This window comes from Gorilla gorilla, chromosome 5, assembly GCF_029281585.2.
Source record: "Gorilla gorilla gorilla isolate KB3781 chromosome 5, NHGRI_mGorGor1-v2.1_pri, whole genome shotgun sequence".
Classification (NCBI taxonomy): domain Eukaryota; kingdom Metazoa; phylum Chordata; class Mammalia; order Primates; family Hominidae; genus Gorilla; species Gorilla gorilla.
Window position 1 is genome coordinate 107286634 of NC_073229.2, and position 16239 is coordinate 107302872.

The following is a 16239-nucleotide window of genomic DNA, read 5'->3' on the forward strand; positions in this document are numbered from 1 at the left end:
GGCAAAAATAAAAGTCTACAAATTAGGAATATTACGGACTTTTCTACTTTTTCTGCTCTTTGTTCAAGCAATACCAAGAGGTCATATTTTCTCAGAAGGTATTTACCAACTACAAACATTAGACTTTGAGCCAAGCCAAAATAGACCTAATCACATCCTTTAAAGAATTATGATATATATCTGAAAATGATGAATTATGTTTTCCTTTTATCTTGTGTTTCCAAAGGGAGTAAGATGTGTGTGAATAGTCAGTGTCCTTATTAAGTTTTTAATAAAAACTGGGGCATTTGTCATAGGATTTTTAGTTTGTATTTTGAGTACCTATTTGTGCCAGACATTGAGCAACACATGAGGGATATGAAAACAAATTAGAGCCAATCCACTGTCCTTCCCCACCAACCTGTGTCCCCTTATTAAGTTCTGAATCTATTAGACACTTGATTTTTGGACAGGAAACCTTCAAGGAAATAGTTGGGACTAAAAAAGCACAAATTGATAAACGTCAGTGGTCATCAATATCATTCTCTGGCCTCTTGTTAATTTCCAAGGGCAGGTGTTTTATTTTTATTATATATTACACTCAACACTATCTTTAATTTAGTGGCTATATTTAAAGCTCTTAGGAATTGATCACAAATTTGAACTACACTAATTGAACAGATATGTGTAATAAGACTCAAATACACATTTCATTAAAAATCTCAACCTCATTCTGATAGCACCAAGCATAAGCTACCTAAAATAGTGTTGATACTTATAGAGTACATGAATCATTTAAAAGTGAGTGGTGGACTATCAATTTCTGATATATGGAAGGAAAAATTGACAGTCTTTCCATTCCTTCCATCTGTTTTCAACTTTTAAAATAGCTCTTGTGTTCTGAATTTTTCCTACTGAGTGGAAGAGAACTGAATGGCTCATTAATGAAAAATTGATGATTTTGTTCTTTCAATTTTTTTAATTAAAAATTGGCAGTAAGATACAGAGTAGTTGCAACAATAAAAAAGCAAAGGCAGTATTCTTCTTCACTATAAAATTGATTTCTTTTATTTATAGAAACATCTTTCTTTGGAAGTCTGCATGCTTCAGTTTTTCTATGCTTATATTCAAAGGTAAGATTACTGATATTGATCTGTCCTTACTATGTTGCTAGAAACAGAGAAACATTATTTATGGATATATTAATATAAGTAATGAGTGTCTTAATGACCCAGCCATGTATATCCTACAAACCTAAAGACCTAAGGATATTGAAGATTCCTAGGTAGTAAAACACTGAATTGTGATAAAATCATTTAAACATAAATGAAGAGTTGAACCTACTCTCGAAACTATGCATATTGCCACTGAATCCATTATTTTGGTGTAGGTGAACATACAGTAATTCATTCTGCTTTTTTAATGTTAGGAATGATTACATGAAATATCTTCTTACTATCATATTCCATTTTGCATTTAACTGACCTGTGAACAGAAGTTATGATTTGAGTTTTTATAACTTCTTACTCAAGAACCTGACTCTTCATCCTCCTTTATAAGATAATTCCATTTTATTCACCAAACTCAGCCTCCATTTGTAATCTATGACTAGCATTATAAGGTCAGGCTATTGAGTGTATTTAAACTGGTTGTGACCTAGAGCAAGCACTGCCTAAAATCTGAACTTATATACAGAGAGGTGTTAGGGTTAAGGTCAGACTGAAACAAAGATAGTCTTCATTATTTTTACAGGTTAAAGACTAATGTTCAGTTGACAGCCCTCCATAATATGAGGTAGAGACGTACAAGGTGAAGGAAAAAGAACTAAGAGGGAAATGGAGAGACCAGGCTAGGGAGTACATGACTGTGGTATCAGTAGTTAAACTGAGAATTACTGCAGTTGTATTTTACTTTTGAGATCCCATGTGATAAATGGGATTTCAGTAGAAAAATTTCTAGATTAAGAAATTGCAGGCTAGGGGCGGTGACTCTCGCCTGTAATCTCAGCACTTTGGGAGGCCGAGGCGGTCGGATCACAGAGTCAGGAGATCAAGACCATATTGGCCAACATGGTGAAACCCTGTCTCTACTAAAAATACAAAAATTAGCTGGGCATGGCAGCGCACGCCTGTAGTCCCAGCTACTCAGGAGGCTGAGGCAGGAGAGAATTGCTTGAACCAGGGAGGTGGAGGCTGCGGTGAGCCGAGATCGCGCTACTGTGCTCCAGCCTGGGCAACAGTGTGAGACTCCATCTCAAAAAAAAAGACAAAGAAAAAAGAAAAAGGAAATTGCACTGGGGCCAGATGCAGTGGCTCATGCCCGTAATCCCAACACTTTGGGAGGCCAAAGCAGGTGGATCGCTTGATCCCAGAAGTTTGAGACCAGCCTGGGCAACATGGTGAAATTCCGTCTCTATTTAAAAAAAAAAGAAAAATTGCATTGGTATTTCAACTGTGTTTGTTTACTAATTAACGTTAGTAAAAATGTAAAGCTTTTAGGAATTTTGTTCTATCATTGTCTATAAAAATTTAGAGAATGTTCCACAAACTAGTAGAAAACCATAGTTTATTGTGGCTTTTGTATAAACTATATTATCTTGCAGAATTCCAGTGCCCAATTTAGTGGATAGCTGGGCGTCACTGTTGATACTTCTGAAAGACTCTATACAACTGAGTCTTCCAGCTCCAGGGCAGTTTCTTATACTTGGGTAAGCAATTTCACTTAAAAATATTATTTCAAATAAAAGGATAATGTTAATTGTCCTAGTTGCCAAGTATTACTAATAGATATTTTAGGTGACAGTGATCTTTCTACCTTCTCATAGTGTTTTTGAGTGCAAAACTAGATGTATAAGGCCTGTTTAAGAAAAAAAAAAAGTGGGAGGCAGGGTGAAAGGAGGAAACAGTCTATGTTTATACATATACAAAATGTAACTTCACTAACATAAAACTGTTACAACAGTAGCTGTTTCCGTGGTGGTGGAGAGTACGGAATGGAAAGCGGAGGGGGTGATGTAGCATGGCTGAAGGGGAACTTCACAGAGGAGGGACACTTGAGCTGGGCCCCAAACCTAAACAGCCTGGGAAAATTTTTCTCTTTGTGTCTTGAAGTTTCCTGATTTATCTTAGTGATTTATATGATTATTTGATAAATGTTAGTCACCCATGACTGCAAGTACTGGGATGTCATAGACAGTCTCTCTTTCTTGCTTGCCATTATTCTTGATTCCTAATAGGTCCCCAGTAAATACTTGGTAAGTGAATAGAGGTGGTGGGCACAGAAAACCTTTGTGAAACAGGAAGGGGAAGGGTATTCTGGGGCAAAGAATACCCTTGTCTGATTTGTCTGATTTGGTAATAGAGCAGGGCACAGGCAGTGGTATAGTGGAAAATAAGGCTGAATGAAAAGGGAGATGGGAGCTAGATGGGGCAGGATCTTGAATTTTATTTTAAAGAATGTGGTCTTGAAAGGGAGTGGGAGCGGTTGCAGGTTTTTGAGGAGAGACATGACTGGCATGTTAGTAGTAGTAAGCTAGATCAGAGGGGAAAGAGGCTAGACTAGGAATTCTATTTCAAGTGGGAAGTGTGGGGATGGTTTCAACTATTGATGGGATTGAAAGAACGGGATAAAGAAGAAGGGGCCAGCAAAGGAGATAGAAAGGGAAGTATCAAAAAGAAGAAAACCAGGCATTTAATTGTCCAGAACCAAAGGGAGGTTAAGAGGGCATGGTTAACACCCACAGAGAGGTTAAGGAGGGTGAGGAATAATAAAAGGCTATGTTTGTTGACAATCTGGACAGGCATCCTAATTGTCTAATCACCAGTTATCTGATGATTTTGGAGAGAGGGTTTGGAGAGGTAGAAGCACAGATGTGTTAACAGCAAATGCTTAGTGTGGGAAAGTAAGTGTTGATTCTTCTTTGAGGATATTTGATCATGAAAAGAAAGAAGCCACATGCGGTGGCTCATGCCTGCAATCCCAGCACTTTGGGATGCTGAAGCAAGAGGACTGCTTGAGCCCAGAGTTTGAGACCAGCCTAGTCAACATAGGGAGACCGTGTCTCTACCAAAAATTTAAAAATCAGCCAGGCGTAGTCACACGTGCCTGTAGTCCCAGCTACACAGGAGTTGTCATAAGGTTCAGAGAGGGAATGTATGTACAGGTGTTGGAATCATTACCAAATAACCCTGCTGGCTAATTTCATCAAAAAATTAAGTTCATTTGTTGTGATCTGTAGCTGTTCCCCTCCAATATTTTACTGTTTCCTTACATGCCTTTTCTTCCTTTCAGAATGAAGGATCCTCTTCCTTTTCAACATGTGCATATTCTGAATGTTAAAACAAAAAGTTGAAAGTTGAAGATTTTCAGTTATACTAGAAACTTTATTTCCTTTTAAAATTTGTCAGTTTACCTTTTTGCCAACCATTGTACTGATCCTCTAAAATTACCTAATTAAAAAATAGATATTGATATGAAGGTTGCTCTTTAGTTTCATTTTACATATTAGTTTGGAAGTAATTGTGCATATAATTTATCTTTTAAAAAACCATGTCAGAGTGAATATTGAGTAGACTCTTAGCAAATAATGAAAATGGAAATTTTTTTCTTCATGAACTATTTTTAATGTGTTATGGGAAGAAATCATTTCTGTGTTACAATTTAAGATTTTTTAAACTTTTCTGTTTATATATAAAACGCACATAGAAAAATACACAAATAATTAGTACACAACTCTACAAATGCAAAGTTTGTAAAAAGTCAACATACCACTATATCATTACAAACCCAAATTAAGAAATAAAACACCATGTGTCCCTCCACACCTCTCCCAATTACTATTCTTTTATCTCCCCAAATGTAACCACTATTCTAACACCACAGATGGATTTTGCCTTGTTTTTGAACTATAAGTATATATAAATATTTTGTGTCGGCTTCTTTTGTTCAACATATGTTTATGAGATTCATTTATGTAATTCACATATCTGTAATTTTTCATTGTTGTTTAGTATTTGAACATTCTGCAATTTGTTTTTTCTTTGATATGGGATCTTGCCAGGTTTCCCAGGCCAGAGTGCAGTGGTTATTCACAGCATTGATCATAGCACACTGCAGCCTTGGCCTCAAGCAATTCTCCTGCCTTAGCCTACCAGGTAGCTGGAACTACAGGCATGCACCACCACGCCTGGCCACATTCCACAATTTATCTTTTCTGCTCTTGCTGGACATCTGGGTTCCTTCCACTTTGGGGCTCTTACAAATAATACTGCTTTGAGCATCTTTATACAATGTCTTTTCATGAGTATGTTTATGAATGTCAGTTGAGTCATAGGATATGTATATATATTAAATATTTAAAATGGAAATCAAGACCATTAAGCCGCTTAACTCATCGTGAGAAATTAGATCGCATTAGTTTCTTTTAGACTGATATTTCCCGTTTCTGTCTTCTCTTTGGCCCTTTTAGGGTTCTGAATGAGTTTATTATGAAAAACCCTAGTTTGGAAAATAAAAAAGACCAAAGAGACCTTCAGGTAAGGCAGTCTAAGAGCTGTTGCCAAAACTGTTTCTCAGTGCCCTCAATTTGAAAATGAGAGAGTCAAATAAAATAAACTGAAGTTTCTTTCAACTCTGAACATTCTATGGGAATCAACAATGTCTATTGTAAAATATCTATTATCAGAAATATAAACTACAGAAGTTCATAACTAGTGTGCATGTGTGTACCATACATAGTTGTTCTTCCTTATTTTTTTAGGATGTAACTCACAAAATAGTGGATGCAATTGGTGCAATTGCTGGTTCTTCTCTGGAACAGACAACATGGCTGCGACGAAATCTTGAAGTTAAGCCTTCTCCCAAAATAATGGTAGATGGAACCAATTTGGAATCTGATGTTGAAGGTATTCTTGTCAAACATTTAGGTTTATTATCTGTAAGCAGGCATATATTTACTAAGAAATCATTTTGCCTAGCACTATAAGTACCACAAATTTATCCCTTTTCTCATGTCTAACAAGTAACTGTTTTTCAGTGGGAAAAATATATATATACATATACATATATATATATATATATATATATATAAAATACACACACACACATAAAATTTATTTTCAATGGGAATTAGCCATATCTTTAATTTTCTCTTATTTATAGATATGTTATCACCTGCAATGGAAACCGCAAACATAACTCCTTCTGTATATAGTGTCCATGCATTGACATTACTCTCTGAGGTAAATATTAAGCTTTTTCACATGAACTCTTAAGTAGACTGTTTCATTATTAAAAATTAGCAAGTAATTTTTATAGAGGAATTTCTAATTTGAGAAACTATTTTGTGCTTCTAGAAATCACTATATAGAATTAATATAAAGTTTTGGCCTTGTATGTATTTGGATTATTTAGTTTGCCAAACATTAGTGATAAATTTAGATACTGCTTCCCTTCTCCATGTCCTATTCTTTTTTATGTTTTTTTTTTTTTTTTTTTTTTTTTTTTGAGAGACGGTTTCACTCTTGTTGCCCAGGCTGGAGTCAAGTGGCGTGATCTCAGCTCACTGCAACCTCTGCCTCCCGGGCTCAAGCTATTCTCCTCCCTCAGCCTCCTAAGTAGTTGAGACTATCGGTGTGCGCTACAACGCCCAGCTAATTTTTGTATTTTTAGTAGAGACGGGGTTTCATCAATTTGGCCAGGCTGGTCTCGAACTCCTGACCTCAGGTAATCTGCCCACCTCGGCTTCCCAAAGCACTGAGGTTACAGGCATGAGCCACCGCGCCCGGCCTGGGGAGGGGTAGAGGTGATCTAAAGCCTGCCACTATAATGTATTTTACAATTTACCAAACATTTTCATGTACATTGTCTGACAGGTTCTTTTTTATACCCTATTATACACATGTCATTTTGTTTCCTCTTTGCAGATGTGGATAGTGACCTTTACAAAGATCAGAACAATAGGACTAAGGCCAAATAGCTATTAATTGACAGTGTTGGAATTTGAACAGCCCAGTTCAGTTGTTTGTTTTTTTTTCTAAACTACATTTTAGCTGAGTCAGGGAAAAAGAATACTATAGTTTCTAGTACTAAATTCACTGTTTACTCACTGTCACAGAAGGTTCTTGAACTCTTTTCTTTTTTGTACTTCCCTATCTCAGTTGGAAATGGCAAGATTTGCCCATATTTATATCCTATAGTAACAATGCACAAAAAAGCAGATGGTGGCAAAACTCATTAACATAAAAATGATTCAGGAAGATTTAATTTTAGATTTTTCTAATTTTAAATAGTCTAGGTTTTCTAACAAACTGAAAATCAGTACCTTGGGATGATGTCAGTTTCACCTCGTACGTTACTCTTCATTTTTTGTTTTCATAGGTTTTGGCTCATCTTTTGGATATGGTTTTCTATAGTGATGAAAAGGAGCGGGTTATTCCTTTACTTGTAAATATTATGCATTATGTTGTGCCCTACCTCAGAAATCACAGGTACTATCATTATTTAAATAGTTTTTTAAATTAATTCATAGCCTGTTAGAAACAAGTTCTGTTCCCTTATTGCCATTTCTAGAATTATCATAAAATGGCATTTTTACCTTGAATTATAACTGTTTAAAAAATTCATATATTATTTTTCTTATGGTGCTTTCTATTTCATATCTTCCTGTCACTGTCTTAGGTAAATGTGAACATTTATGTATAACTTGATAGGATGATTAAAGTTAGGACACATAGGTTAAGGTGGTTTTTCTTCCTTGTAGTGCACATAATGCCCCTAGTTATCGAGCTTGTGTCCAGCTGCTCAGCAGTCTTAGTGGGTATCAGTACACACGGAGAGCTTGGAAAAAAGAAGCTTTTGACCTCTTTATGGATCCCAGTTTCTTTCAGATGGATGCCTCTTGTGTTAATCAGTAAGTTGTCCTCTTATTTGTATTCAGCATAATGCACCTCACAGTCTGTTGAAATCAGCTACTCCCCTGGAAAGTTAGAATACTGTTCTTTAACAGTAACAACATAATTACATGTTGTAATCCTTATCTCTTTCAGTTGGAGAGCAATTATGGACAATCTGATGACACATGATAAAACAACATTTAGAGATTTGATGAGTGAGTATTACGGGATGACAATCCAAGTTCTTTCCTGTACATGATTTCTTCTTACTATTTACTTTTACTCTTTTCTGGAGACTAGGAGACTACTGAATTAGCTCTTTGTCAAGTGTCAGTGGGGATATATGCTCTAGGGAAAGCACACTACTTTCTATACGCTATGGGAATATAATCTTAAAATTTACAGAGGACAACTTAAGTGATAAATAATAAGTAAAACTGTTTGTCCTTTTGCAGCAACTAGTGGAAGGAAGGGGCCATGTCTAATTTGACTCTAAATTATTTCCTCAGCACACAGCATCATACCCAGCACATAATAGCACTCAATAAATAATTATTCAGTGAATGAGAGACTGACAGATGGTGAAGTGCGAAAGGCAGGCAGTCGAATCCAGCCTATCAGACAAGTCACTTTAAATCTCTGGAGCTCTGTTTATTTCATCTGAAGGAAGAAAGAGGGGTGCCAAGAAGGGCAGAATCACCCCCCACCCCCTCTTTCTACTCTTATCTTGTTTTTATAGTTTAGGATTCCATTTAGAATTTCATCTGAAAAAAAGAGTTTTAAAAAACGTTTGAAAGTTATTAAACTTAAATAGCGGTAACATTGTATGATTCTGTAATATTTTTTAACAAATTCTTTAGCTAAAGCTACAGTTTTCTCATTTGGAAAAAGGGCAGGGTATCTGTTTTATCTTCATAAGGTTGTTTTAAGGTTCAGATTTATCCATTCAACAAATTTTTATTAAAAGACAACAGTGGGCCACGCATTGCGCTAACCTTAATCAAATTTTAAAAGTTGTGAAGGAAATAGGGCAATGTGTGATGGATTTTAAATAACAGCTAAATAGCTCATATACAAGGTGAAACTAAAGAAGCCAACCATGAGAAGGCCTAGGGTCAAAATATTCCAGGAATAGGGAACAAGAATTACAAAGGTTGGCTGGGTGCAGTGGCTCACGCCTGTAATCCTAGCACTTTGACAGGCCAAGGCACTAGGATTGTTTGAGGCCAGGAGTTTGAGACTAACCTGGACAAAATAGCGAGACCCCAGCTCTACAAAAATAAAAAATTTAAATTGGCCAAATGTGGTATGTACCTGTAGTCTCAGCTACTCAGGAGGCAGGAGGATTGCTTGAGCCCAGGTGGTTGAGGCTGCAGTGAGCCATGATTGTGCCCACTGCACTTCAGACTGGGTGACAGAGGAAGATACCATCTCGAAGAAAAATACAAATAAATTGCAAAGGTCTTGGGATGGGAGCACGCTTGGTGCACTGAGAGAATGACAAGCAAGACAGTGTGGCTACAGCAGAGTGAGTTGAGGGTGAGTAATGACTTGAGGAAGGAGAGGTAGGTAGGCAAGGCTATACCAGAAAGTATTTTTAAAGTAACGAGAAGGATTTAAGCAGATGGCCTCAAATATTAAAGGGTTTCCTCAGGGTTTTATATAAATGGTATTAGTGGTTTTACCTTCTAAAACCTACAGTTCTAAATTTTCCTCTCCATCACAATTCCTACCATTTTGGTCCTCTGGCTTATATATGCTGGATCTGTTTGCCAGCCTGTCTGCCCCAGAGAGGGGCATCAAGTGTTGTACCCCAAGCTCCTCTCAGTTTTGGATGTCATAGAGCATCTAGCTATTTTAAAAAACAACAGAATAATCTTTCTTCAGATGACAGTGTCACAGTCTCTTTCACTTGCTTTTTCAGCTCGTGTAGCAGTGGCTCAAAGCAGTTCACTTAATCTCTTTGCAAACCGTGATGTGGAGCTAGAACAGAGAGCTATGCTTCTTAAAAGATTAGCATTTGCTATTTTTAGCAGTGAAATTGACCAGTACCAGAAATATCTTCCAGATATACAAGGTAAAAAATGAAAAACCCTTTATTTTTTCTCTAACTACAGGTTTTTGGTTCCTTAGAAAATACTTCTCTAAATTCTAAGTTGGGGTAAAATATATGAAGTGTAGATCAATCGGGAATTAGAAATTTTTCTACTGAAACAACGAAAATTATCAATGCTGGCATCTCAAAGAAATCATCACTGAGTTGTAGGACTTGCCTAAATGTGGCCTCTATTTTATTGTTTAGTTCAAATTTCTTAGGAATTCATGTTTGAGGATGAGGTATAAGATGATTTTGCTGCAGGCAGTCATGTTAGCATGTTCTCCTTGTGGACAAGAATTTGTGTACTCTGAGAAGACCAAAATATAAGGCAAAGCCAGGAAATTGTGGCTAGAAGTAACACCTGGAGATCCGTAATTTGGGGACTGCATGGGGGATTATGTAACATTTTCGGTAACTTCATCGAGTGGGTTTGGTGACCTTCTGTGTCCAGAAGGATATCAGTACACGCGTCATCACCCTGTACCACCAAATAGCTCCACAATGGGGATTTATCCAGAACAGAATTATTTGCTGCTCGAGTCAGCATACTCTAAAGCCTCCAGCCTCAGGAGCCAACATGGGAACATGATAGTTGTCATCTCTCTAGGGAGAATTTTCTTTCCTCCCAGAAGACAAACGATTCCTTGTTTCCTAACCTTTTACGCCTAATTTCAGATATACAAAATGTACACTATTTGTCCCTACAATTTTTTTGTTTAAGTTGACTAGATCAGTGCTACTCAAAGTATGGTCCATGGACCAGTAACCAGTCTGTTATCCCATCCATAAGTACAAAAATTTAGAGTAAACATTTTAAACTTTTATTTGCTATTTGACAGAATCTGCTTAATAAGAAAATGACATTTGTATTCTGTGTATCTTTGTTTAATTGGAGTTTTCTTATTCGTTGTTTTATGAAAATATCTACAACAGTTTTGAATTTTTTTAAAGTTTATCCTTTACTACAGATAGTTTGAGAATACTGGACCAGACGATATAGAAAGTTTTATGTGATAAAGATTATTTAGTTATTGAAAATGCTCTGCATTTCTTTCAGAGAGACTGGTTGAGAGTCTCCGTTTGCCACAGGTGCCAACTCTCCATTCTCAAGTGTTCCTGTTTTTCAGAGTGTTACTTTTAAGAATGTCTCCCCAACATCTTACCTCACTCTGGCCTACCATGATTACAGAACTTGTGAGTTAATTTTAATTCAGTCAGGTTATAAATCTAAATGATAAAACAGTGATTAGTTTCCATGTGCTTACTAGATATTAACGAATATTGGGAGAGAACTGAGCTGTAGTTAAACCAGTTACTGACGCTTTTTACAGTTGAAAATAGTAAAACAAGTCAGATTCCATTTCCATACAGCTTAAATTTACAAACATGCAACATAGATGGATGGCCGGCTCCTTGTGAATGATTACTTTCTTGGATCTGGTTTAGTGTTTAGTCTGTACTACACTACATTTTTAACTCTGTCATGGCCTACAGTCCTGACAATAGCAGCTGGACCCATTTACAATAGCTGTAGCAATACCTCTAGTGATAGAGATGGCTGAGCTGGATTTAACTGCTCTGACATATTACATATACTCACTCTTGAAGTGCAGCACCTACCCCATTTAAACTTGCTTCAGAGAGACTTTCATAAAGATTTTGTAACCTACCAAACGGTGAAACCTTCCCAAGTCCCACCTACACCCTTCTGTTCCCCTCCTCAAACCGTACACAGTCATCCTCATCCTCATCAGAATGATTTGGGGAGTTAGGAAAGAGGAATGAGTAAACAAAGGAAAAGGAATCTCTCTCTCTCTGAAAATCTGGCTTTATAGTTTCCCTGCAAATATAATTGCTTTAATCTTTCTTTTATTTTTCCTTTTTTTTTTTTTTTTTTTTTTTTTTGAGATGGAGTCTCGCTCTGTCACCCAGGCTGGAGTGCAGTGGCGAGATCTCAGCTCACTGCAAGCTCTGCCTCCCGGGTTCAGGCCATTCTCCTGCCTCAGCCTCCCGAGTAGCTGGGACTACAGGCACCTGCCACCACGCCCAGCTAATTTTGTTTTGTATTTTTAGTAAAGACGGGGTTTCAGCATGTTAGCCAGGATGGTCTCGATCTCCTGACCTTGTGATCTGCCCACCTCGACCTCCCAAAGTGCTGGGATTACAGGTGTAAGCCACCACACCAGACCTATTTTTCCTTTTTTAATAACTAACTCTGTTCCATAATCACTAAAAACAAAAGCTCACCTTCATCTCACTAGATTTCACCAAATGATTAGCAAGGCTCTATGTGGCTAAATTTGCAGTTTTACCTTCAGAAACTAAGTATAATTTAAAAGATTCTGAAAATGTATTCTAAAATTTGTTTTTGCATTAATGAAAATACAACTTAAAGATAACTTGAAAGGATTAAATATCCAGTTTAAATAAACATTTAACATTTATTTCACCATTTTCAGGTACAAGTATTTTTACTGATGGAGCAGGAACTCACTGCTGATGAAGATATTTCACGGTAATATGTAATTTAAATGTATTATTGTCCATTTTTTAATACCCTGAAATTATTCAGAATATTACTCAGCATCTAGGAGAATATAGTCTTTTTCTGAATACTTATTTATTATTATCTAATTGATTACATTTGGATATAATGTAGTTTTACTTATTCCTTAAGCCCTTTAGATTGGATTAAGCCATCAGCATTCATTGCCTTGGGCCCCTAGACACAAATTTAATTTAAAGCAGTACAGTATTGTTTCAGCTACATGAGCTAGGCTGGTTTTGGCAAGTCAGATCTGGTCTCTGAAACATTGCAACATATAGCCAACCCTGTTATGGTAGGTAACCTGGAACCAGGCTATTCATATATGCAGATCTTTCAGATGGTCCCAATTTAATGTACTTTTATTCTTTTTAATAGAGGCAGTTTATTAATGTATGACTAAATACAATTTTTTACTTACACAAATTTATAAATTGAAAAGTTCCTTTAAGACCAAGTTTCTTGAATATATTTTCTTCTTCAGTAGTAGATTTATAAAAAGGATCTCCTTAATAACTTTATTATTATAGAGAACTTTCTCATCCTTGCAGAAACTGAGTAAAAAAGTTTCTCGCTTTTACAGTTTTTATTTTTATATTTCTTGAACGTAATATAAGTTATGTACTACTTTTTTTTAGACAGGGTCTCATCTTTTCACCCAGGCTGGAATGCAGTGGTGTGATCCTGGCTCATTGCAGCCTCGACCTCCCAGGCTCGGGTGATTCCCCCACCTCAGCCTCCTGAGCAGCTGAGACCACAGGTGTGTGCCACCATGCCTGGCTAGTGTTTTTTTTTGTGTGTGTGTGTTTTTTGTAGAGACAGGGTTTCATCATGTTGTCCAGGCTGGTCTCAAATTCCTGGGCTCAAACACCCGCCTTGGCATCCCAAAATGCTGGGATTACAGGCAGAAGCCACTGCGCCCAGTCTGTGTACTGTTTTTGCATTCTTAAAGAAGAAAAGTGAATTTTTGATTTGAAAACGGTGACATTTCATCATGACCTTGCTTAGCAATTACTGGCACATTTATCTCAGGATGATTATGAAAAATATTAGCTGGCACTTTTAGATCTTTCCAGGAATTCCTGTGAGTAAATGGGTCCAGCTGCTGACAGCACTGTCTCCTGCTTACAGGACTTCAGGGCCCTCTGTGGCTGGTCTGGAGACAACGTACACAGGAGGTAATGGCTTCTCTACTTCATATAACAGCCAGCGGTGGTTAAACCTCTATCTCTCTGCTTGCAAATTTTTGGATTTGGCTCTCGCATTGCCCTCTGAAAACCTTCCTCAGTTTCAGATGTAAGTAAAAGCAAGGATATTAAATGGATATTTTTGAAAGTGCATTTGCTTTGGTCACTGACATCTATGACTAATTAAAAAGTTTTTTGTGTAAGTTGAAATATCCCTAATTTTTACTAAAATATAATTCTTTTGGCACAGCAGAGTTATCGGAAGTAAATGGTCAATGTGGATATATTAACAGACTATTCAGTCAACAGATTGAGTACCTCCAGATGTGAGACAATGGGGTACACATAACTCACATGCTTCAAGTCCAGGGAAGGAGACATACTCATACTATGGTGGCTCATGCACAAGACACACTGAGGCCACATAGCAGAGATCCCTACTAGCTCTGAAGGTCAGAGCAGGCCCTGAGGGGAGTCTTAACCTGAGGTGGTGAAGAATGACAGCTGGGAGAGTGAAGATAGAGGCAGCTGCAGACATGATACGTCTGAAGTGTGGAGAGATTGGTATTGCTGGAGCAGAATGTTAAGAAGAAGCTGGAAAGGGATTAAACCATGTAAGACCTTGTAAGCTGTGTTAGAGAACTTGGACAGCTAAGGAAAGAAGTGATATTATTAGGCTTGAATTTTAGAATGCTTATTTTGGCTATGTAGTGTGGAGAATGGACTGGAGCTGGGCAAGACTAGAATGAAGGAGGCAGTTTTATCTTAGATGATAATGAATTGAACTGAAAAGAATAGGGGAAAAGTTGATAAAAGTAAATGCTCACAATGCCTTCTTCATAAGCGGCAAAAATATTTAATTATAATTTTTCATATATAAATTTTAAAAATAATGGGCAAGCTATGTAAGATTGTTTTATCAAAATGTAGTTAAGGTAATATGACAATTTATCCACAAGATCAAATATGTATTTATTATATTGTGTCTTATTTTTCTTCTGGAACGGAAATAGGATAAAGACTATGCTACTGAGCTTTTTCTCTTTTTTATTTGGACATGCTCCAAAATTTGCTATTTTACAAGCTTACTTTTCATTAAACTTAATGGTAAGAACTAGAAATTACTTTTAGAGTCATTCTAGTTCCTTCAATTTTTTCTTCTACTTGAAAACCATATATATATATATCTACTTTTTGATGAATTTCAGTTGTTGGGTATCTGTTACACAGATGTTACTCCTAAGGAAGTCCAGAAAAGAATACTAAACAGAATTGTAGGAAAGTGGCCAATATTAACCAAGACACTTACCTTCACAAAAGTGATAACTATTCTGTGGTGCTTTTGGAGGGACATGAAATAGTATGCTCATGATACTGACTTTTTATCTTCCATGACAAGAACCAAAATCAGTTTATCCTCTTTATTTGTCAAGATGTTAGTTACTACAAAAGGGAAGGAAACATGCCGTTATATTAATTAGTTTTTTAAAAACTTACATCTTTCTAAAAATAAAAATCTATAAAGTAGAAAGTGTGAAGATTTTAATTATCTTGAAAGAGTAATATCTTAGCATGATCCATATTTGGAAAGTTCAAAATACTTGATAAGTTTACTGTATATAAATTTAAAAGTATCCATGTAACTAAAAGGTACTATAAAGTTCAAAAGATAGCAATGAATTGGCAAAAGATATTTTCGATGTATATGACAAAAGTCTAAAATGCATAATGTATAAAAATAACCTGGTAGAAAAATGAGCCAATGAGCAAGACAGTTAATAATTTATAGGATGGTTTCTAAACATAGGAAAAACTGCTCAGTTGTTCTCCTGAGTTTCCGATTAAAATTATAGATAACCATCAGAATGGTAAAGATCTGAAAGTTGCTTTCCTTTTACTTTTAGTAACAGAAGCATTCTTATTCTTGTTGGAAGTATACACTGATATTGTCCAATTGTTCAGAGGTTATATTTACCAAAATTTAAAATATGTATCTTTAAGCCTATAATTCTGCTACATCCAAGGATTTATCCTGTCTCTATATTCTCAGATGTGCACAAAAATAAATAAGCATTACTTAAGAGTATCCACTGTGGTACTTTGTAAGTGCAAGAGGTTGGACAATCTAGGACATTGGCTGTGGTGTACTACTATGTTGCTGTTAAAAAGAATGAAGTTTTATATGATGCAGAATTGTCTCCAAGATATGTAATTTGTATCAAATAAATTATATCAAAAATATATATCCTACATGTATAATTAAATCAAAACAGGCAGCAATCATGTTTTTTTAAAGGAGAGGGTTGGTTGTGTGAATATATACTCTTTTGGGCATAAACTCTCTGGACGGACTTACGAAGCTGACAACATTGATGAATCCTATGCGGGGAGGGGAGACTGCCTTTCTTTGGTATGCCCATTTATACTGTTTGAATTTTTCCCATGGTCGGATATTACTTTTACTTACTTATGAAAGACAAAATTACAAACAAAAATACAAGAGAAGTGCAAAAAAAAGCCCTACTTAGTTTTCTTAAA

At 36.3% G+C, this 16239-nt stretch overlaps 1 protein-coding gene and 1 long non-coding RNA gene across 21 annotated transcripts in view; one reads left to right on the forward strand and one right to left on the reverse strand.

Moving 5' to 3' along the window:
- The window catches only part of DOP1A (DOP1 leucine zipper like protein A), a 101332-nt gene that overhangs the window by 78958 nt on the left and 6135 nt on the right, over window positions 1–16239 (forward strand). For 17 of the 20 annotated variants that reach the window (XM_055391476.1, XM_055391469.1, XM_055391465.1 and 14 more), the window contains 12 exons: window positions 1057–1112; window positions 2582–2686; window positions 5447–5513; window positions 5738–5882; window positions 6139–6218; window positions 7357–7466; window positions 7739–7888; window positions 8025–8086; window positions 9796–9948; window positions 11027–11163; window positions 12429–12484; window positions 13646–13810. In XM_055391476.1, coding sequence (XP_055247451.1) covers window positions 1057–1112; window positions 2582–2686; window positions 5447–5513; window positions 5738–5882; window positions 6139–6218; window positions 7357–7466; window positions 7739–7888; window positions 8025–8086; window positions 9796–9948; window positions 11027–11163; window positions 12429–12484; window positions 13646–13810 — 1286 coding nt within the window. Of the gene's footprint in view, window positions 1–1056; window positions 1113–2581; window positions 2687–5446; window positions 5514–5737; window positions 5883–6138; window positions 6219–7356; window positions 7467–7738; window positions 7889–8024; window positions 8087–9795; window positions 9949–11026; window positions 11164–12428; window positions 12485–13152; window positions 13275–13645; window positions 13811–16239 lie in introns of those variants that run through there. The other 3 variants (XM_063707739.1, XM_055391480.1, XM_063707740.1) reach the window with 2 other exon arrangements.
- On the reverse strand, window positions 4578–15186 carry LOC134758762 (uncharacterized). The gene is made up of 3 exons (XR_010134312.1): window positions 15011–15186; window positions 7301–7954; window positions 4578–5912 (listed from the first exon to the last, which is right to left on the reverse strand). It is a non-coding gene; the product is annotated as an uncharacterized lncRNA (long non-coding RNA).